Raw genomic sequence first — 24,228 nt, forward strand, 5'->3', positions numbered from 1 at the left:
TTGATTATATGAATGATATAAAGTGAAAATTTGATTGATCATCAATCATATGAATTTTTTGTTTTGTTTTCAATTATTTGACCCTCGATAATAAATAAAAGAAATGATATAGATATGAGAGAGTGGCGTTTCAATCTGATAGTTGAATTTACGTCATTGAAGAAAGCGAAAAAATCATCTGGATAAAATATTGCAAAAATTCAACATCAACATTTGTTTTCATGTGATCATCGACCTTGATGTTTATTGGATTCTTTTATTTTATATTTTATTAGTTTTTCCGTTCATAAGCATCATTCATTTTTGTTATTCTTTATGCTTGTTGCAATTGAAGAAAAAGAAGAAGATAAAAATATTCATGCCTGTCTGTTTTCTAGCTAATGTTTTTGTTGTTGTTGTTGATGATGTTTTTTGTTCGGTTAAGTTTATTATCATAATCATCATCAACAACAACAACATTATGCCAAGAATTTGTTTATCATATTCAACAAGTGTGATGGATAAACAGTTGACAAATAATTTAATTTATTTTTTTGGTATCTAATCGATTGATTTTATCTAGTGTTAGAATCATCAAACATCGTTTGAGATTATGTATTGAAAATAATAAAATTTACATTATAAATCTTTGAAAAACTTTTTGGTGATGAAAAAATGACATGGATAAAAACAAAACAAAACAAAAATGATGATGATGATCGATTGATTGATTGAATGAATGAATGAATGAATGAATGGAAAGAAAAATTCAATTTCATCATAATTTTCAATTCATAAATTGAATGAATGAAATTTTTACTCAATGATAAAACAAAATTTGAATTGAAATATATCCGAACATTATTGATCATTATTATCATCATCATCATCATAATATGGTCATCATTCATGATTGAGATATTACGATGATGATGATGCTAACAATTAAAGAATTGTTCCAAAATTAAACTTTTTTTTTATAAATTATCATTATTTTTTCATAATATTTCTTTTCTTTGGTCTCCCCACCTTGACCACAAATTTATTTTGAGAAACAAGAAATATTTTTTTAGCATCATCATGATCATCATTATAATCAAACTCTTATGATTTGATAAATAAACGTATTTAATAGAGAATAAAAACAATCGTTTATATGTTTGTCTATGATGTGTTTTGGATTCGTAAACAGAAAGTTTTTGTTGCTGTTGTTGTTGTTGTTGTTGTCAATGTTCCAAAATAGCTTTCTTCATAGTTTTATAAAAAAAATTCATGAAATTTTTTTTTAAATAAATGTGTGTTTTAGAAGAAACAATAGCATGAGAAATGTAAAATACGCTTTAGACATCATCACAAAATGATGATGTTACATTACATCTGTCTCTTCTCACTTATAATCATCATTATATCTATGTGAATAATTTCATTATAATCAGTTGTTGTCTTCTGTTTCTACATCATTAATTGCAATTAACAAATACCATGTACGATTCGAAGACGAAATTCAAAAAAAAAAAAAATAATAATTGTGGGAACCACGCTTTAAACACCAAAGAAAAAAGATGACAATTCAACTTGATTTTCGTCCATTTCTTCATTGATTATTATTTTTTTTGTGATTAATTTTGTTTTCATCTGTAAAAATTTTACCTATTATCATTTATATGTTTTGAGTGTGAGTATGTGTGTCTGTTAGCTTGAATTTCCGGTAAAAACGGATGACTAAAATATGTCATCAAAGCGACGAATTCAACCACCATCATAATAATGGTTTTTCCCAATGATCAATCGATCAATCAATCAATCAAATCGAAATTTTTTTATTCAATTAAAATCAAATAACATAATGAGATGATGGTGTAAAAATAATTGATGATCAATCAATTATTCAATTGATCGATTAGGTCATCATCACCAATCGAAACTTATGAATGGCAAATTTTTGTTTTTTCAATTTTCAAATGACCATTCAATCCAATCGATTCTAAAGAATTTTTTTTTAATTTCTAGTGAAAAAGTGGGCTATTTAAATATGAAATATGAATGATTGACGATCATTAACCAATAAAAAAATTGAAACAAAATAAACAAAAGAATTTTGACGTTGCAATTGCATCGTTGCAATGAAAATCGTCAATCGTCATTTATTTTATCGATGATGATAATAATGCTCAAATTTTCAATCGACAAACACCATATATTCAATGATCATGAATTCATTACCTCCGGCAAATGTAATAACATCAATAACAACAACAACAACTACTACTACTACGATGACAACGACGACGACGACGGCGGCGAAGACTTCGACAGAATACCAATGATCATCACCATTATTTATTATGATCAATCAAACATATACACACATACATTTAATACTTATTCAATTCTTAACGCGATAAGATTTACATTTTTTTAAAAATTCATTCGTCTAGTGGATTGAAATGAAATTTTTTTCCATTTAAATTGTTTTTACTTTATTTTCTGGGCATTTTCATCGATGATCATCGAAACTAAGAAGATGACGATGATGAAGATAAGTTGTTTGATGATGTACTGGTTGATGTGATATTTGAAGGTTTTTAAATAACAAAATTATAGAACCGAAAAAACCACAAGTTATTTTACTTGTCATGTGAAAAAGATAGTTTAATCTCTAGGATCTTCAAAAATTTATCATTTATTCTGAATGCTACTACCATTACATTATAATGGAATTTTAAAGAAAATCAATGTTTTCAGTGTGCGAAAACGAAAGTGTATCCCCAATAAACCTTGATCTTTGGTCTGGTTTTTCAAGAAAAAATAAATCCTCAAACAACAATCTAGCATCGCTGATCATATTTCATCATCATCATTAACAGCAACAAAAGTTTCCGAATTGAACTTGAATTTAAATTCTTTTTTGTTGTTGTTGAAAATCTTCATTGATGAATGCGTCAACTATGATAAACTAATTTCAATTCAACCTGTTACATCATCATCATTATTGTCATCATAATCCTGGAACAGCATATCATCGTTGTTTTTGTTTTTATTTATAGTTTGAAAAAATTTACTTTAAATTTTTTTGTTAAATAGGTAAGTTTGACTGAAAACTGAAATAAATTATATCCTTTTTATTTCTTGGGAAAAATTTTCAATTAAAAATTTTGAATTTTGTCACGATTCGTACATTTATTTTTTTTCAATTTTTAATTTTTGTCAATTGTAATTTAAACAAAACAACAAAGTTAGCCAACATTTTATTTTAGCTACACTAAATGATCGTTTTGTTTCATAATTTTTCTTTCAATGTGTCAATAATGTAATTCGTATATATGACAAAAATGTCCAATGCCGCCAACAACAACAACATCATCTTGATGGTTGATATTCAAATCATATCCAAGAAAACAAAACGATTTCATATCGAAAATTTTCATTTTCTTTGTTTGAATTCAACATCAAATTTTATCTCTTTCAATTAGTGAAAAAATGACCATCCATTGTCATTAATTTTTGTTTTTTTTATGATAACAGTACCCACATATAACTGGTGAATTTTTCCAATAATTATTGGAAAAAAAGAAGTAATAATATTGAATGTACATTAACCAATTTTACTGTTTTTCTATTGAAAGAATATTGATGAAAATTATTAGTTTTTTTTCTTCTACTACTCAGTTAATAGAATTCGTTAATAATAATAAAAATGAATTCAAATGAAACAAATTGAAAAAAAAGCAATCTTTCCACGTTGCACTTGCACCAATGTACATGATGTATGTAAAAATTGCCAATTTGTTTACCACATTCACTAAGCAATTTATTATTGCACCTGAAGAGAAAATCCTTGACCATCAAAAAAAATGGATGTTTTGAATCGAAACTTATTATTACAAATTCCATCAATACTTAAATCACGGCTGCAATAAACTCATGATCCATCCTTGAATCAATTCTATGAATGAATTTTTGTATTTTATTTCAATAACAAAAACAAAAACAACAACAAAATCATTTATCAATTTTGTTAATTAATTTTTACATAGGAAATAAAACAAGAGAAACAAAAATTTGATTGATTATTTCACTTTCTTCTACTTTCTATTTGCCGGATATGATACAATCGATTATGTGTATATTGGTGACAAATAACATTCGATTTGATTTCATATTAATTTCATTAAAAGTAAAATGTTTTTCCTATCCTAAATCCGGAAATTTATTGGTCATTTTTCCTCTCTTTGTCCATTGACGTACATCATTTATGATAAATGTAACAAATGAATTTAGAAAAAAAAAAATAAAATAAAAAGGATTTACAAAAAAGATCTGTTTAGGAAATTTATCATAATGATCATGTCCTGTTACTGTCATTTAGTATGTGCATTTGTTTGTGTGTGTTCACAATTGAAATTTGTTGATTTTGAATAAATTTTTCAGCCAAAAAAAAATTTCATTTTTGTAAATGAACTGAATAACAATCGAATAAAAATGTTTACTTACCGATAATGATAATCATTGTTCATATTGGTGATTTTACAAGGTTAATAACCGTTTTAGCAAGGGTGAAATATATAAATAAAGTTTCTATCGATTATTAGTAATGATAATGATGATGATGATGAATAAAAAAATATATATAAAAAGCCATCATTGCAACCCATAATGATCAATTTCAGATTTGCACTTGTCTATATTCCCTACTATATTTATTTGAAGAAATTTAAATCTAAATGACCATTTTATAATGGATCTATTTTGTTGTTGATAGTAATAGAAAATCAAATAACAATTGTCAAAAAATAGCAACTGGATAACATTATTATTATCGATAATGATAATGTCAAAGGACGTTATTCTATTATTTGAATAAAAAAATTTCCATTTATCGATCATTGATCAGGGCACCTAGCCAATTATCTACGATTCAACCGATATCAGATTTAGCATTAATTTTTATTTTTGGTCTAAAATTTCAAAATCTTTATTCAAAAAACAAACAAAAATGTTGTTGAACTTGAGTTATTCTTTTTTTGATTTGAATAGAATTTTTTACATTTCATTTGTTCATCATCGGTACATTGAAGAAAGTTTTCTATAGAATTTCCCATTCTATCGCTTAGTTCTTTGAACTGGACAAATTTCCAATCAATAAAAGAGAGGCTGAAAAATAATGAAAATCTTAAATGCCTAATGATTACAATTATTCAATATAAGATATGATGCAAAAATAATGAATGATGATTTGTAAATCCTTCAGACTAAATGATGAAACAAAAAAAAAGATGAAGACAAAACAAATGTTTTTCTTTTCGATCCATTCATAATTACAGTGGTCATTACAGTTTTATCCATTTGATCGATTTGGTTTTTGTCCAATGTGAATGAAAATTTAAATTGAAATTTGAAATCAATTTCCAAAACAAAAAAATTGATAATTTTCATTTATTCAAATCTGAAAACAAAACGGAAAATCGTTTTTCATTTTTTGTTTGTTTGTTCTGTTGCTGATGATGATTATGATCTGGACATTTGACCATCAAATGAAAATTTGTTTGTTTGTTTGTTTTTCTTCATAGTATTGTCAAGGAATTGGCTAATTTCATCATCATCATCGAATGAAAATTATCAAGTAAAATTTAATGATGATCAAATTTGATGATGACATTGGACAATTTTGATCATAATCATCATCATGATTATCTTAACACAACAATTGACAATTTTTTGTTGTTGTTGTTATCATTGTTTGTGAACGAAACAAACAAATAAAAAATTTTTTGTTTGTTGTCCTCATCAAATCATTATGTATGTTATCATAATGATGATGATGCAAATGTAATAGAGTAGGAACAACAACAACAACAGGAACACGAATAAAGGAAGGAACAAAGTTTCGATTATAAACATTTAAATGTTTAATAATAATAACAAAATTCAACAATTTTCCCAACCAAAAATTTTTAATTTAAAAAAAAATAAAATTATCAACAAACAACAATCATCGATCGATTCTTTAAAACTTCGGTCATCATCACATCAAAAATCGATTGAAACTTTTTTTGTTTTGTTTTCCTTTTTCAAAAAAAAAAATCCCAATCATTTATATTCCAATGAAAGAATCTATATCATTGAATCGATTCAAATGAAATGTTTTGTTAAATAATTTGTTTGTTGATTTTCGTGAAAAAGAAAGAGAAAAAAACCCAATGGATTGACAATGAAAATAAGGGAAATAAATTTGAAATTATCATCATCTTTTTTTTCACTGCTATGATCACAGGGGTGGTGACCGTGGATGAATGAATGAATGGATGGTGTGAATGTTTATATATAGATTCATGCCAAAATGAGACAATAATAATAGTATTTGATGATCAGTATGAAATATCCATGAATGAAATTGAATTTAAATTCAATTTCAATTTTTATTTCTCTCTCTCTCTCTATCTTCTCTCTCAACAATGACACAAACAATAAAGATGTTGTTGATGATGATGATGATGATGATGATGATCACCACACATCAAACAAATTGTCGTCGAAATCATTCATTGTATTTCTATATATATTATTAATCATAAATAAATAATCAATGATAAGAAAAAAGAGGAAAAACAAAATGATGATCATCTCATTCATCATGGTTATATTGGTCGTTATTCGATGATTATTTGATATGAATCCCAATTCATTCAACATCGAATAATAGTGATAGTTTATATTTCGAAAATCTTTTCTTTCAAAACTAAATATTGATTCATCTTTTCTTCGCCATTTATTCGGGTTTCAATTACATTTTTTTGTTTTATTGGGTTTAAAATTGATTTTTATTGTGTCACCATCAAACGCTTACATACGCAAAATTATCTTTGTTAATTGATTTATGAAGATTAAGTTCGTTATCATCTTTGTTGATTGATTAATTTTGCTTAATTATGATGATAACAATCAATTTGGCCGTTGATGGTTTCTTCAGTGTTATCATATATAAGAAAGTTCGAGTGATTTTTATTCTTATCTCATATTTGTGATATTTTTACGATATTGATTTACAAACGATTAAGGACAATCAATACAAAAAAATTTCCTTTCAATTTTGATGTGATAATATTTGAAATGTTTATGTTGCCAACGTGTATTCTTAGAAATTTTGACGAATACAACCAACCAACGATTATCGAAATCTATAAATCGATTTTGTTTGAAATTCAATGGTAGTGAACAAATGAAAAAAACGACTATCCCATATCTTACCCAAACTTGAACTCATTGAAAAAAAGCCATTCGATTAATGCATTTAGCATTGTATTTTGCATCAAATGATTTTTTGAATTTATTCAAAATTTTTACTCACTTAAAATTTTATTCTTGTCTTTTCCCATAGTTAGCTTGAACAATAGACATAAAACGTATCATCAAAAAAATTTTCGATGTGATTTTTCTTTCATTCATTTTATTCTTCTTCCAAATTCATCCACGATTCAACTCATTCATAATATTATTGAAGAATTTCGTCTGTGAAACGAAAATGAATCTCAAAAAATTTTCATCTTTAATTTCATCATCAACATTAAATCAAAATTTTCTTTTAATTTTTTTTAATACTTTTATCAACATTATTGCTAAGTCATTGTCAATCAATAAATGATGATGATGAAATTCATAGAAGAATTCGAAATGATATTGAATCACCATCACTTGAATCCAATCCTGGATTACCGAAAATTGATCCAAAAGAATTATTACAAGTAAAAGTGATTAATAAATCTGTAAATTATTATAAAACACAATTATCACGTGTACGTACTAGTCTACAAGAACAATTAAAAGAATTTATAAATGGAATAAAATCAATTCGTGATCAAGCACAATTTGGACCTGAACTTCAAGCAAAAATGAATGAAACATTTTTGAAATTTATTGAAGATCTTGAAATTTCACCATATTGTTTAGCATCATTTAATCATCTATTTTTAGAGCTAAAAGAACGACGATTATGGCCATTAAAATGTATGTGCTGAAACGAAAATGAAATTTAATTTTTTTTAATTATTAACATTATTTATTTGTTAAATAGTTATCGATTCAATGGAATTTTTACCATCCGGTCTGCTGGAAGGTGTAATGTCAATGTTCGGTGTATATGAAGAATGTATTAACATTGAATCACCAATGGTTAAATGGAATGATATACGTGGCAAATATTGTCTAGCTAAAATTCGTTTACCATTTTTAAGTCCATTATTTCCAACATTAAATGATGAATTTAGCCAAAATTATCAACTAAGAAGCATTGATGATCTTTTCACATATAATGGTCGAAAATCTTTATATGCTCGTATAAATCGTGATTTTGATTATTCAAATAATAAATTCAAACTATTACAAATGCTCAATATGTTTAATGGTTCTAATCTACGAATTGGTTTATGTTTTCCATCTACCTGTAGCTCATTCGAATTGGAACGTGCCATAAATAAATGTAAGCAATGTTCCATTATTCATATTTGAAAAGAATAACTTATGAACTTTGAACTTTTAAATCATTGATCTTTAGATCATCAGTATTTAGAAAATAAATAGAGATAGAATTGTTAGAACAGATAGGAATCATTCATTCAAGTCATTGAGAAAAAATTGAAATTTTGTTCAAAAAATAATGATTGTTATTTATTGCAAACCCAATTATCAATGACAATAAAGGTCACCATAATCATCATCATCATCATCATCAATGATATTATGGTTAGGTATTTTGGACAGGTAGATTCGACATTGATAGAAAAAGAAAAGTTTTGAAATGTTTGTTAGCAGGTGTGTTTCTTTCTAAACAAGACATGGTCATTTTTAACTTTGGTTCAATCAAATGACCATTATCATCCTCATCATCATCATCATTATTTTCTGATAAAGGTCATAAATTATTCTGTCCTGAAAGATGATAATGGAAGAAAGTGAACAAAAAAAAATTCACACACGCACAAACACAAAACATTTCATATGACCATGAAATGGATCGACTATTTACGATCATCGATCCAATACCGTTGGATTAAACAAATTTTCAAAATTCCCCAAAACGGTGATATATGCATTCAAAATTTGAATACGTGTTAGTTTCTAGGAAAATAATTATATGGATAGAATCAATAAAAATGACCAATTATCATCATCAAATATATGTGATTTTTTGTTGGAAATCATATAGTTATCATTGAATGATGATGATGATCATGGCCAATACGATTATTATTGATTGTTTACGAGAGACATTATTATTTATTTTTGGTATTCAATTCTGAAACATTTTTTCGATTAAAATAAATCAATAAAATCAATTATTTATCAATATCCCAAAAAAAATGAATAGTTTTACAACCGATAAACAATCCAATACGTATCGAAATCGAAGAAGAATGTTCATATAAAAGCCAGGAAATTGAATTGAATAATCATCAACGTTTTTCAATGTAAGTATTATATGTATTTTTTCCCATTTGATCTTGACCATTCAATTTTTTTTCCTCAAATTATATTTTGACCATGATCAAATCATGTGAACAAAATGATTATTTGATGTTCAATTTTTTTTCTGAATTCCAAATAATAATTGAATAATTTGGGAAAATAAAACTGTCATTATTTGTTTGTTTGCTTGAATCTTTGCGGTGAAAGTGAAAACAAATTGTTTATCAAAAAAACTTTTGGATATTAATTTTTTTTTGTTTTTCTTGAATTTAGATTCATTTTGGTTAGTCTTTGTCTATTGGTCGGTGCTTGTACTGGATTTGAATATTATATTCATAATTTTCGTGATCAAAATGAAATTAAAAAAAATCAATATAATTCATATTTGTTAACATTTTCGGCATTATCAAATACAAGATATTTACTTGGATATTCGGATATGGCTGCTGATGATGATGAAAAACGTTTATGTTCAATCGATACAATTACATTGTTTTTTGTTATAATGGAATTCATTGGCCGTTCATATGTATTACCAATATTTTATGGATTAATCAATATTAAACGTGCATTGAACGGTTTGACTGATCAATATTTTACAGCTAAAAAATTTTTCTTTATTCGTGGTAGTTCATTTGCTGTCAGTACATATGTGTTGGCAAGGTATTTATCATTAGTAGAAAATTGTTTCATTAATAATTTATTAAACTGTTTTTTTTTTTGTTATTGAAAATTAAATATAGTGCAATCATATTGGCATTCAATATCTGTGGACAAAAATCACAAATCAAACCATCGTTTATAAATTATGTAAAATTTGTATTAAATCGATATCTAAGCATAATTCGTAAATTAATTGGACCAATATTGTTAATATATTTGATGCCGTTGTTGGGTGATGGACCAATTTGGCATTATTTTACACCACTTTATGTTGAACCATGTCAAAATAATCTATGGAAAACATTATTATTGATTAATAATTATGAATCTTCATTTGAAAAAGTGGTATGCATAATTATAATTTCTATATTGTATATTTTAAGATTTTGATTAATTACATTATGATAATAATCATTGATAGATGATAATCACTTGAACTAATTTATTTATGTTTTTGCACTTTATTTTTTTCAGTGTCTAAGTCCAAGCATTATATTCAGCGCAATTTTCTATATGAGCCTTACAGCTCCATTCATTTTATATACATTAAATCATAAATATTTTGGCTACATCGTTTTCATTACGTTAATCATCCTGGGAACAATAATTAGTATATTGCCGAAAATTGTTTACAATTTACCCGTTACACCATATGAAATATCAACAATTACTTCAGTGAGTGAAGCAAAATTATCATTCATCCATTACTATGCGGCAACAGATCAATTGATTGTTGTATTTGTTATTGGTTTGTTTATTGGCTATCTAATTCGTTGTAAACCAAAAATTGATCTGGGAAAACGAGCAGCCAATATTGCCTTATGGATTGGCATGTTAGCATTGCCCGTAATTTCTTCACAATGGAATGATTCATTCAAACCGTTAAAAGGAAATTTTTCACAATTTAGTTTTATCTCATGGTTTTTGTTGAGTAAAATTATGTGGTGTTTTGGATTCGGTTGGATCATTTATTCCTGTAGTACCGGAAGAGCAAGTATGTTCGATGTTTATTTTTAATGTTTCAATGTGAATTATAAATCCATTTTTTTTTGTAACAGAGGCATTCAATCAAGCAATAACAATATCATTGATACGACCAATTGGAAAATTAGCATTTGGTGCCTATCTAAATCATATAACAATATTAAGTTTTAGACAACTGACTAAAAAACAAACATCACCATTGACTAATGTTGAAATCGTAAGTAAACCCAGTTTCAACGAATTTGTTTTTGATTCATTAATATTTATTTCGGATTGTTTTCTTTTAGTTGACGAATGATATATCCGATATTGTCATTGCATTTACCGTTGCCTATATATTTTATATATTAATTGAACGTCCATTTTATTATTGGATTAAAATCATAATCAACATTGAAAAAGATTTAGATGTTAATAATGAACAACAAACAGCTGTTAAACGATTTTCAATGACTGATCTCGAAAATGGTAAACTACATGGTGATCATGGTGAATTCGATCTTAAACCATTAAATGATCGTAATTATTCAAGTCGATTATAATCAATTAATGTATCATCATTGTAGCCAATAAACAACAATATACAAGTCAACAAAGAAATCAAGAATGGAAACCAATCTCGATAATTATTTTGCAAAATTATAATTTAATTTCTATTCAACAAAAAAAAAGCTACACGATAATTGAATCATTTTTTTATTTGAAAAAAAGAATTTTATTTATGTAATTTTATTAAAATTAACTTTTTTACCGATTTAAATTCGTTCAGTTCATGTAGCATGCATGAATGTGTACATTTGATCAATAATTCTATAAAAAAAATTCTCAAATGAATTTAAGTGATGAAGAAGATTCAATGAAATCTTTGCCTACGGAAGAGGCAACACAACCACAACAATCAGCTACTGGTTTTGATGGTGTTGTTCGACAAGAACGCCAACGTCGTAAACAAAATTTTGGACCAAATGCTAAACAAGTTCGAAAACCAAATAATATTTTAGTTGATATTTATGGTGTTATTGCACCTTGGACATTTGTTACTCATTTAAAAAAATTTGCAAAAGATAATATCGGTGATTATGTTCGACAAAATTGGGAAAATAAATTAACACGAACAATAGTCGGACGAATGTGGGAACAGTTAAAGATTGATCGCAAAGCTGGCATGAATATACCGAATATTGAGGAACCAAACGCTGATAATAAACCCGATGAAATAATCAATACGACTATCAATGGTTTACAATGGGTGTTAGAAAGTAAATATCCCGCACTTCGAACACAGATGGAAAAACTTTGCACAGATTTATGGTCAAATTCATTTGAAACGGGTAAATTAAAAGCCGACATTTATCCAGATGTTATCGATGCATTTCATTATTGGCGATTTGAAGAATTTATCAAGATTTATTCATATGCATCCGGACCGGTAGAAGGACAGCGACAATTTTTACGTACAACAGCTGCTGGTGATTTAAATCGTTACATTGCGAATGGATTGAATTCAAGTGGTGGTTATAAATTTGATCCGAATAAATTTAGAGGTTTATTGGCAGCATTACGAGAACCAAAACCGGATAATCTATTATACATTACGGATGATCCACGTAAAGCACGTGCAGCTGAAAGGGTTGGAATACGAACAGTTATTGTGAATCGTTCCGGTTCAGATACAGGTAAATATGATCCAAAAGAAACAAATGGAATGACCGTTGTAACTACATTGGCTGATATTGAATTCATCAACGATCCAAATGCATATGTAATACCACAGTGTTGTTGACAATTGAATGAAAACAAAAAACAAAATTTTTTAAAAATAGAAAATTTCCATTTATCTTGTAAATTGTTATGAGAACAATAATTAATATATGAAAATTTTCGAAAAAAAACTATGATGAAAAAAATAATTAAAAATTGAAATGATTAAAATTGTTTATATGGTTTGTAGATTTTTGATGATTCGGCGTTGCTGTTCCTAGTTGATGTGTTGTTGCATAAATATTATTCGATAATAGATTTGAAGCAGTTGAAAAATCAATGACGGAAGGAATTTGTTGTGAATTGCCAAAAATTGGAACCAAATGATCATTATGACCCCATTGATTATGCGACGAATGATGTATAGGATTAAATTCAATCGGTGCATAAACAGGCACTTTGGTCATATGATTGGTCATTTCCATAGTAGGAGTTGGTGGTGATGCCGCTAAAAATGGATTGTAATTCATTGGTAGCTGATTGAAATGATTATAAGATTGATAGTGTGGACGTTTTTGTTGTTGATGAGAATGATAAGAATATGGACGTTGATACTGATGGCTATACTGATGTTGATCAATGAAATTTTGAAAAGGATTTGGATTTTTTGTAGAAGCCGATGATTGTGATAATGATAATGATGATGAACTATACGGATTCATCGGTAATGATGATGAAGTTTTTGATTCATTAGGAGTTGTTGAAACTATTGTATGATGAAATTCATTAACAGGTTGTATTTCCTGTATGTATACACGATATGGTACGATAATTTCATGAAAATCTTGTATGACCGGTTTATGTACGGTATGTTCACGATAATGTGGTGGTTCATGTGTTTCAAAATATTGAACACTAGACGATTGAGGAGATGGTTTATGTGTAGTTTTGGCTATAACCGGTGATGCTTTTGTTTTGAAATTGAATACGATTGGCAATACAGGTTGACTACTTGGTAATTCAATAACACTTGGTTCATATGGTTCATTTTTATTATAATCTAATTTGCTTACAATACTAGATGATTGTGGCTGATTTTTATCATTAACACGAACAAAATGTACACGTTCACCAACTGGTACCATTAATGATTTTTCGGGTGAATGATAAGATTGATATTTATCACCGGTAGTGAATTCATTTTTAGGAACATCATAATCAACATAATTATCTAATTCCTGGTGTTGTTGTTGTTTAGGTGATGAAGAATCTTGTTGAGGCAAATAAACATCGGGTATTTTACTTGGACTAATTAATTTAGGTTCCAAAAATCTTGTTGGATGTTGAATACTTTTTACAAATTTTTTATTCGATTCATTTTCATCACTATTTTGCAAGGAATTATTCAAATCATCATTCAGGTATTGAAATTGATCAATATTAATACCACTAGATTGTTGTTGTTGTTGTTGATAATGATCATTTTGATTATCATTCGAATCGATCGAATTGAAATCATTGAGAAAATCTTGGTTAATATTTTTGAAAAAATTAGCAAAAGGATTTTCTTCTGATTGTTCTTGATGTTTTTGCTGATGATGAAATTGTGGTTGATTTTTTTGATCCAGATTATTGACATCAATATCAAAACCATCATTATTTACTGTAGTTGGTATCATTGTTGCATCATGTCTGGAATGTTGATAGTTATCATCATGTGAAAGTTTCGTATAATCATTATTATGATGATTATTATGTTCACTATGATGATGATTATTATTATTATTACTGGTCAATCGGATTTCATTATTATCTTCGATTATAACCTGTACGGATGGCCAATAATGATTTGAATAATAATCAGATGATTGTTGGTTGTTATTATTTTGTTGTTGTTGATGTTGATGATGATGATTATTATAATTATGATGATATGACGGTTTAGGATATGATGATGACGATGATGATTGCAATGAAAATGGTGACAGTTTACTAACATCTGGTGATGACCATTTTTCATTTGAATTAGAATTATTATTATTATTATTAATTAAAGTTTCATTCCAATAATGATTTTGAACATTAACATTATTATTTTTTTTATTATGATTTTTTGATTCTTCAATATCAAGATCTTTGATCACAGGATTTGTTGTTGTAGGGGTTGTTGTTGTTGTTGTCGAATTAGTATCCGTTGAAATATCAGTTGTATTTATCGACATCGGATACAATGAAGATGTAAGATTATCATTATTATTATTATCAATTATATAATGATTATCATTATTTTTAAAACGATGATTATTATAATAATGATTGTGATTAGGATGATTAGATTCTGTAGTGTTAATTAATGATGATAATCTTGATTCCGATGATACAATAATGGCTGCAAATAGCAGCAAAATAAATTTGCATAAAATTTTCATTTTTAACTGAAAAAACAAAACAAAATGATTAATAAATTTTCAAAAAATAATGATAAATGTATCAGACCTTTGAATGTTTAAACAAAATTATCATTCACAAACAGGATTGATCCAAAAAAAAATGAAATGGATACATCATTGGACATTGAATTTGATTTGTCAAGGAAAATTTTTTTTTTTGTGTGATTGAGAGAAACCTATAGGCGGTGAAAATAAATATCCAATTTGTTATTTCAGAAAAAAATAATCAACAAAATTAAATTAGTCAGCTTTTCAACTATCAATGGTAAACACAAAACTAAAAACGTGTGCGGTATTTTTATTTACATAATCAAATTTACACCTGGATAAGTTTGTTTTTGGTGGCAATTTTTCATTTGTTTTTTGTCGGTTACTGTTGATAAAAAAGTTCATTACTAATTGATTATCATTAGTGCTTGATCTAATGACACTTGTGCGTTATGTAACATTGGTTATATAATACTTATTATCGCAAATTATATGGATAAAATAAACAAAATTTGTATTTGAAAAAGCTTTTCTATGTGGATTAATAATAATAATAATAATAATAATGTTGATCTAGATTTTTTCTTAGAAAAATAAATCTTTTGTTGTAGATTGTGACAAGTGCATATTGACATCATAATTCAAAAAAGAAAGATTTGTTTGAAAGTAAAATTTCATTTGATTTTTGTTGTTGTTGTTGTTGTTGCGTTATATGTATGATGGATATTACAACCTGTATTCACCTTCAAATTATTATTATTATTATTATTTGCTGTGGATATATAATCAACTGATCAAGTGTGATTCGATTGTTTATTTGATTTATTTGATTGACTATATAGAAAGAAACGAGAGAAAAAGAAACAAAAATCAATTCGAGATTGATTCGATTTGAATAAATAAAAACAACAACAACTTTTGGACATTGGACAATTCATGTAATGTGTTACAGGTTTTATCGAATGGTTTTTTCCGTTCTTATTTTTGTCTATGCATGCATAGAAAAAAATGCGATCGAAAATGGAAATAACTAAAACATTTGGTCTAAAATTTAATTTGAGAAAGAAAAAAAGATAAAAATTTCTGGTACAAAAAAAAATTTGAATTTTTTCTTTTTTCGCAAAAATTTTTCGTTTAAAAATGAAATTGATTTGAAATTTTATCACAGAAAAAAAACCCTTTAAAGGAAAAGGAAAACTCATTAGTTATATAGTCAATCATTAGCTTGGTTTTGTTCTTTGTTCAATTCGGTCGGTCAAGCAAGCAGACAGGCTTGACCGGTAACACTCTTCTAAAACATTCAAAGAAAAAAAACAATAACCGAAAACAATGAGAAAAATTTAACTGTAATTATTGTAAAATGTGTTTGTTGAAACAACAACAACAACAACAACAACAACTCAGATAATTATAATAAAGTCATTTTTCTATTCAAGAAAGGAAAACTTGGTCGAAACATTTTTATTTTAGAGAATGAAATCTGATTGGAACAAGAAAAATTAAACCTGGTTAAATTCATCCGGGAACTTTTTTTCGGAATGATTTTTTGTTTTTATTTGAAATTTAAAACGTTAGAAAGTGAAATGATTGAAGAAGAAAAAAACACGTTACTTTTTTTCAATTAGCAAGATTTTTTTTCCCAGCAGTAAATGCTGTTGTTATTTTATTCGGAAAACCACAATGATGATGCAAATGAATGTGGGTGTATTTTGTGAACAAGATCGGAAATAAAAACAACAAAGAAAAAACAACGAAAATTAAATGTCAGACACGTGAAATAGATATTGATTTATAACGTCGACGATTTCATTAGTATTTGCACTAAAATACACACACACACACAAACTTTGTGGATCTTCTTTTAATAAATAATGAAATTACATTGATGAAATCAAAAAAAAAAAACAACAACAACAATAAAATGAAATAATATTATTATGTTGAGGAAAACATTAATATTTGGTTTGCCATCATAATGATGATGATGATGGGATGTTGATGATTTCCATGATCATCATCCATATTATAATTTGAATGAAAATAACATTATAATGTTAAGAGATATTCATTGTTAAGGTCATAAATTCGGAAATGATATTTTTTAGCATAAAAAAAGATTTATTTTGATGATGAAAATTAATATGTGTTTGCACGTATATGTGATGCAAATATGGATTATTTGAAATGAAAATATGTGATTTGTTTCGGGAATTTTGTATTTGAACACCGATAACGACAATAACAAAAAGGAAAAAACAAATTCACAAGTTCAACGTGTTTTATAATGAAAACATAAAAATGTTATTTATTTGAGAAATCGACAATAGATTCTTCAACACAATCAATCGATTGATCGATCAATCATTGAAAATTTCGTTGAATTTTTTTCTTTTAAAAATCTACTCTGATACATTTATTTTTTAAAATTTGAAAAAAAACAACAAATTTGATACAGAAAAATAAAAATTACAGAAAATTATAGAAAATCGATCAATTCTTATTAATCTTCGACAAAAAATCGAATGATTGTATAACAATGTTGACAATTGCAAACTTTAATGATGATAATGATTAAATCAAAAAAACTTTTTCAAAAAAAAACATAACCAATCTAAAAGTGATACCATTATATTATATGGAAGAAAAAATATTAAAAACAACAACCGCACAACAACAAAATGGATCGAAATTTGAAACTTGAGAAAACCGACAACAACATTGATGATCAACAAAGAGAATGAATGAATTTTTGTTTTCACTGTTACACGGAAAGAGTGATGAAAATGAAGAGAGAAAGCGAATCAATTGGTATGACATTTACATACATTGAAGAAGAAGAAGAAAAAAAACCCAAAGAAACCGATGATTGAGAAGAATGGCAAACGAAAATGAAATACAATCAACAAGTTGGCCTCGGCAAAAAAAGATTGATAAGTGATTCGATTGTTTGGTATGTTTGTGTGTGTGTGAATGAGAGAAAAATGTTTCTGTTTTTCTTTTCTTCATTTATGATGATTATGATGGAGCCGAAAAAAATGGATTTGTTGAATTTTCGGTACGTTTCCATCAAGAAAAAAAAAATATGAAAGCAATGTGTTTTTGGGAGACAAAGAGTTTTGTTTAGCGCGAAAAAAGAAAAAGAAAATTCAGTCTATTCAGCATTGAATTTCAAATAACGAATGAATGAATGAATGATCTTTTGAAATTGAAATTGTTTTGCATTGGTTTTTTTCCACCATAACGGATCTTATCTGTCCGGAATTTCATTTCGTATTTTGTTGTTGTTGTTGTTGTTGTTGTTTGTATGTTGTCGTCACATAATAATAATCAAGATAAAGAAGGAAACAACAAAATAATAAACTAAATAGCTATTAAATGGACCGAAAAAATACGAGAACGTGCGATTACGATTTTGAATGACGAAAAAAAAACAAAAATTAAGTAAACGACTGATAATGAGTGACCACCACCACTATATATTTCGTAATAACTTTGTTAAAATAAATTGGATCAAGAAAAAAAGTATTGTCATATACGAAACTAAAATGATAATCAACAAAAACACGTACCAAACACCACCATCACCACCACCAACGTAATCAACATTTATTTTTAAAATTTTTGAATTCAAAAAAAATTATTATAATTAATATTAAATGAAGGTAACGAAAGAAAGAAAGAAATATTAAATATTGGATAAAAGGTCTTGATAATAATCATTTAGCTAATAATGAATGAAAAACAAATGGAACAATAACAACAACAACAACAAAAATCTATTATGTGTGTAAAGTATTTATATAAATGTGAATTATGCGTGTGTGTGTGTGTGTGTTTCGGTGTCCACATTTCGTTTTCATTCAGGTTCAGGTTTTGTTCCATTTGAATGAATTTTTCTTCGAATGAAAAAAAAATATATATGAAAAATTTCGTTCAAGACCCTGAGAACAATATCAGTATTATTTTTGAATTATGAAATGATGATGAAGAAAATACAAAGAATTCATTAGAAAAACAAAAACAAAACAAAAAGTGTTTAATTGGATAAATTTGGAATACGAAAAGTAAAATTATCATAAATCATTTTTGGCAATAACAACAATAACGGCATCATCATCATCATTATTATTATTGTCATTATCGAAAATAATGGAAATCATTGATGATTTTATTGATATTTTAATTCATTTTGGCCAAACTATTCAATCGTGTTGATAATAATGATGATGATGATGATGATATTATCAACACTTTCATAAATTAACAATAACAATAAAAAAAACAATGAACCACAATCTAATCAATACGATTCACACATTTATTATCGAATGAAAAAAAAAAAAAAAAAATTTCCAATTCAATCGAATATCGATCAATAGATCAATTGTATTCATCATCATCATAATCATCATCATTATTATTAACGGGTTTCACAATTACATTTTTTCAGTCGATCAAGTGAGAATCATGTGGCAAAAAAAAAATGAAATGAAATCAAAATGCAAACAAAATGTTTGTTTGTTTCTCAACGATAAATGAAACAAAAAAAAAGTGTAAAGGTTAAATGCATAATTATCATATTGAAAATAATGAATCTAAAGATACACTTTCTTTGAAAAAAAAAATATTCATTCATTCATTCTGTTTATATACACTGTCTATTAAATTAACATATTCTTTTTTCATTTTTAAAATAATTTTCCATTGTTTTTTTTTGTATATTCTTTTTTTTGGAAAAAAAGTTTTTGTTTTTCGTTACAAAAAAAATGTCTATTATTTTCATAATCAGCAAAATTATTGTTTAAAAAATCAACAAATGTAACAATCGGATTCGATTTTTTCCAATCGTCATACAGATCAAAATTATATTATGAATAAATCGATCAAATTGACACAAATGAATCTGATCAAATCGGTTTCGAATGATTGGTGATTGAGGTTGTTTTTGATCTCTCTCTCTCTCTTTTTTGTTTTTGTTTTGTTTTGTTCTAGCAAGAAATAAAAACAATCTTTTTTCTTTGTGGTTAATCGATTTATGCTCGAATGAATTTTTACGTTCATTTATTTTATCATTATCATCATCAACATTAATGAATGTTGTTTGAATGAGAAAATATAATGATTTAATTCTTATTAATACGATGATCAAGAAAAAACTTATTTCATCATAGAATCTGTTGAAAAAAAGAGAGTCAAAAATGCTAAGGTGATTATCCTTTTGGGATATTTTTTTCAGTAATTAGAAATCAAGGTAAATTTGCCTGGAAAAAAAGAAGATTGTTATTCAAAAACTTGAATATAAAAAGTAAAAAATTACCGGACAATTTTCAGCAAATTTTTTTTTCCTGAAAAAAATTTTCCAAGATTGTTTTATTATTTTTTTTTTTGATTCCATTAATTAATATCTAATTTTAATTATTCATCAAAAATAATTATCATTAATACTAATTAATGAATTAACAATGACTAATAGATTACACAACAACAAATCGGATACGCCTGTTTTCAGTGAAACAAAAAAAATCGATCGATCAATCAATCACATTGGAGGGGGAGGCAAACTAATAAAAAGTCATATTTTTCTCAATGATCTTAAATATGAATCTATGGATTTTACAATGTAAATGGCAATTTTAGGATAGCGGAATAATAAGAAAAAAAATTGGATCAAATCGAAATTTGATTGTTTCCAAAATATGAATATAATGAAATAAAATGATCGAAAATTGTTCAATTTCAATCCGATCAAAAAACAAACAAGAACAAATAACTATTGATTATTATTATTGGATCAAAATGATTATTTCAAATCATATACACATCATAATTTGCGAGAAAAAAAGAATCAATGTGATCAAATACAATCATATTATTATTATGAAATAAAAATTTGAATATAATGATTGTTTTTTTTTGGCAATTGCTAAAAAATCAAATAAATTTGATCTAATGATCACATGATTGATTGATTGATTGATTGATTGTAACCGTTAATTTATTATTTAATTAATCTTTTTTGTTTGTCAATAGAGAAATCGGGGATTGATTTTTTGGGCGTTATATTAAGCGTTTTCATGTATGAGAAAATTTGAAATTTTCTCACATAACATTTGATTTTTGACGAAAGAATATTTTTTTCATTTTTGATTTTTTGTAATGGAGTTTTTGACTATATCTGCGCCCATGAATAACTAAATGATAACAATGTTTCTATATGGTAATTGTATACAAAATTTCTAATTTTCGTTGAAAAAAAACTTGATTTTAATAGAATTTTTTGTTCATTAAAATTCTAAAATTAACTTGACTTTGAAAATAAAATTCATAGTCCTTTTTTTCCTATTATTGATTCATCCAGGAAACAAACTGTAGGGAAAACATTTTGCAATTTGCAAACAATCTATGCAAACAGAAAGCCAATCATTGATTGAAAAAATGAAATCAGAATATCTGCAAATGTTTTGATTTTAATCAAAAAAATTTGGTTATTAGGTTGTTCTTTTTCAATTTGATTCTTTGAATGAACCAAAAAACAGATGAAATGTACAAAAAAAAATTATATTTATTTTATTATCATTAATGAATACTGAATGATCAACGAGAAATTTTTGCCATAAAAAAAGAAATTTCAATTCAGTTTTATCATGAATGCGATTCAACGTAAATGTCAAACAATGATGAAAACGAATTTCATAAAGAAATTTAACGAATATCAACAATCATTGAAAAAGAATGTCATTCGAAAATTGACAAAAGAATTTTTCGAATCAATGAAATATTTTGTCATTCGTTTGGAATTTACATTGGATGATTATCAAAAACGCAAAATACGATGGAATTTTCATACATATTCAAGAACAATTTTGTTCACATCATTATGTTGGACAACTATTATATATCTAACTTGTATCAGACGATTTTCAATAATTACTTATCCGGTAAACGTAGATTATATGCTAAGATTATACAATTATGATGTTGGTACTGTATTAAGTTATGGAATTATCTGCTATTCATTACTTGAAATAGCCTGGTTTCAAATATTTCATGATGTTATAACATATGATTTTCAAGTAAATGATTTATTCATCGAATATAAAGATATTGACGATGATATTATAAATTCAAAATCGCAAATTTTTTTACAGAAATTAATTTTTATTGCTGATATTTTAACAAAAACGATTCGAATTGGATCTTTAATAGCAGCAATGTGGATGGCGATAATAATGAGTTTGGATATGATTTTCAATCTATATCCTAATGGACAAATCAATCTATTTCATATAATTACAACAATACCGTTGATAATACTTTGTGTATGGCGTTTTATTTATCTAATTGGACAATTGACTATCTTCGTAAAATGGTTGTTAATTTTCATTGAATTTTTTATCTTACACAACATAGAGATGATGAAAGATTCGATGAAAATATTTTCAGATAAAAATATATGCATAAATCAACGAATATATTGGCCACTGTTTAAAAAAAATTATGTAATATTTTTTGATAAAACTATGAAATTAAATCATACAATACGATCAATGTTGATGACTTTGGAAATGGAATCAAAACTTTCAATCATATTTTTTTGTTTGATAACAAAAGAACAAGAACAAAAAGAATGGTTTATTTATGAACCTTTAATGGCAATGATGACAATGTTTTTAGCAACAACCGGTATTTATTCACGTTTGGCAAGTTTATCAACAATTCATCAACAATTTATACGTTTAATAATTGAATGGCAAGCTCGTACACAACGAAAAATATTGTTTCGTGATAGACGTAGAATTTATTATAATAATAGGAATATGATACATGATCTAATTAGTCAAAACCTATTCATACAAACAATGGCTGATAATCATTTTGGTTTTACCTGTAGCCGTATTTTTGAAATAACTAAATATAAATATGTTGAATTATTGTTATTGAACATTGTTCTAATAATCATGTTCTATAAAAAATTCTGTTTAAATCTTAGTTAAGTGTTGAAATGAAAAAAAATCGAATTGTAATGATGATCTTTCATTATTTGGAACCGATGATTATTATGGTTTGATGGCAAAAAAAACTCCAAACATAAATACTGATGAAAATAGAAGAAGATTCGATTTTAAAATACACTGAAATAACTTAATGACAAATAATAATTGTAATATCAAATGATAATATCGTTAATTTATAGTTTCCCAATCGTTTAAATAAATGAAAAAACATTTATTTTAAATTGAATTTCGATGATAATGGTGCTCATTCCTATAATTTCACCGTCGATATCTGTCCGAATGAAAACAAACAGAAATAATCATGATAATAATCGAAATAAAACAAAAAAAGAAATCTTCTTACAAATATAACGATTGATTGTTTACAGATCGGATGAAAAACCAAAATCAAAAAATTACAGGGTAAATCTAAAGAATCGTTTGGGTGGTGTCAACCAAATCTACGACAAAAAAAATCTTCAAAATGAATGATGCCAATGGCGGTATTTACCAATCGTTAATTTTTTGTTCATTATATCAGTTCTTGTTGTTTTCACTTTATTCATGTTTTAGGTCATTATTTAAATAACTATAATCAATTAGACCGTAAAGAATTGTAGCCATTTATAGCATTTTCCACAAAAAAAACCTAGACCAAAAAAAAAGAACTTCAATTTTATTTGCAAAGGATCATTAAGATGGTGACATTATCTAATCATCATATTCATATTTAAATATGTATCGATTGTTCTTGTTCACATGATTTTTAGGATTTTTTTCTGGTGTATTTTAATTTTTCCATTAATTTTTTTCATTGATATTTTATTGACAAATTTGAATTGGGAAAATAACGAAATCGATTTGCATTTGGATTTGTGAAGTGAAGAGAAAAAAAATGATCACATGAATGATAGACAAGTTAAATATATGAAAATAAATAAGATTATTATAATTTTAGATTGAAAAATATTCAGATTATTTGAGTAAAACGATTTCCTGTGTAAAAA

The 24,228-nt window shown here is 26.3% G+C and overlaps 4 protein-coding genes and 1 long non-coding RNA gene across 6 annotated transcripts; 3 read left to right on the forward strand and 2 right to left on the reverse strand.

The window, feature by feature from the left end:
* The first annotated feature begins 7,727 nt into the window (after positions 1–7,727).
* Positions 7,728–11,848, forward strand: LOC113797891 (nose resistant to fluoxetine protein 6-like). The gene is made up of 8 exons (XM_027348352.2): positions 7,728–7,983; positions 8,051–8,455; positions 9,344–9,443; positions 9,715–10,104; positions 10,185–10,449; positions 10,579–11,098; positions 11,163–11,305; positions 11,376–11,848. The coding sequence occupies exons 1-8, from the start codon at positions 7,869–7,871 to the stop codon at positions 11,628–11,630; spliced, it is 2,193 nt and encodes a 730-aa protein (XP_027204153.2). The 5' UTR covers positions 7,728–7,868; the 3' UTR covers positions 11,631–11,848.
* LOC113797897 (uncharacterized) lies at positions 11,777–17,616 on the reverse strand. 2 transcript variants are annotated; one of them, XM_075824951.1, is made up of 3 exons: positions 16,839–17,616; positions 15,286–15,415; positions 11,777–15,224 (listed from the first exon to the last, which is right to left on the reverse strand). In XM_075824951.1, exons 2-3 carry the CDS (start codon positions 15,310–15,312, stop codon positions 12,999–13,001), a joined length of 2,253 nt encoding a protein of 750 aa, XP_075681066.1. In that variant the 5' UTR covers positions 15,313–15,415; positions 16,839–17,616; the 3' UTR covers positions 11,777–12,998. The 2 variants fall into 2 exon arrangements, with proteins under 2 accessions (XP_075681066.1, XP_075681064.1); XM_075824949.1 differs by lacking the exon at positions 16,839–17,616 and adding an exon at positions 15,971–16,152.
* Positions 11,918–13,027, forward strand: LOC113797983 (enolase-phosphatase E1-like). The gene has a single exon (XM_027348457.2). It carries the CDS (start codon positions 11,918–11,920, stop codon positions 12,869–12,871), a length of 954 nt encoding a protein of 317 aa, XP_027204258.1. The 3' UTR covers positions 12,872–13,027.
* Positions 17,617–22,747: 5,131 nt separating the features above from the next.
* On the forward strand, positions 22,748–23,278 carry LOC113797810 (uncharacterized). Its single transcript, XM_027348254.2, has one exon. It carries the CDS (start codon positions 22,748–22,750, stop codon positions 23,219–23,221), a length of 474 nt encoding a protein of 157 aa, XP_027204055.2. The 3' UTR covers positions 23,222–23,278.
* A 136-nt stretch (positions 23,279–23,414) lies between these two features.
* On the reverse strand, positions 23,415–24,205 carry LOC142646337 (uncharacterized). Its single transcript, XR_012847290.1, has 3 exons — positions 23,733–24,205; positions 23,586–23,682; positions 23,415–23,513 (listed from the first exon to the last, which is right to left on the reverse strand). It is a non-coding gene; the product is annotated as an uncharacterized LOC142646337 (long non-coding RNA).
* Between the last annotated feature and the right edge of the window lie 23 nt (positions 24,206–24,228).

Source organism: Dermatophagoides pteronyssinus, unplaced genomic scaffold, assembly GCF_027571235.1.
Source record: "Dermatophagoides pteronyssinus isolate colony J.1.1.1.1 unplaced genomic scaffold, Derpt_VIB-CSIC_2022.12 sq0003, whole genome shotgun sequence".
Lineage (NCBI taxonomy): Eukaryota > Metazoa > Arthropoda > Arachnida > Sarcoptiformes > Pyroglyphidae > Dermatophagoides > Dermatophagoides pteronyssinus.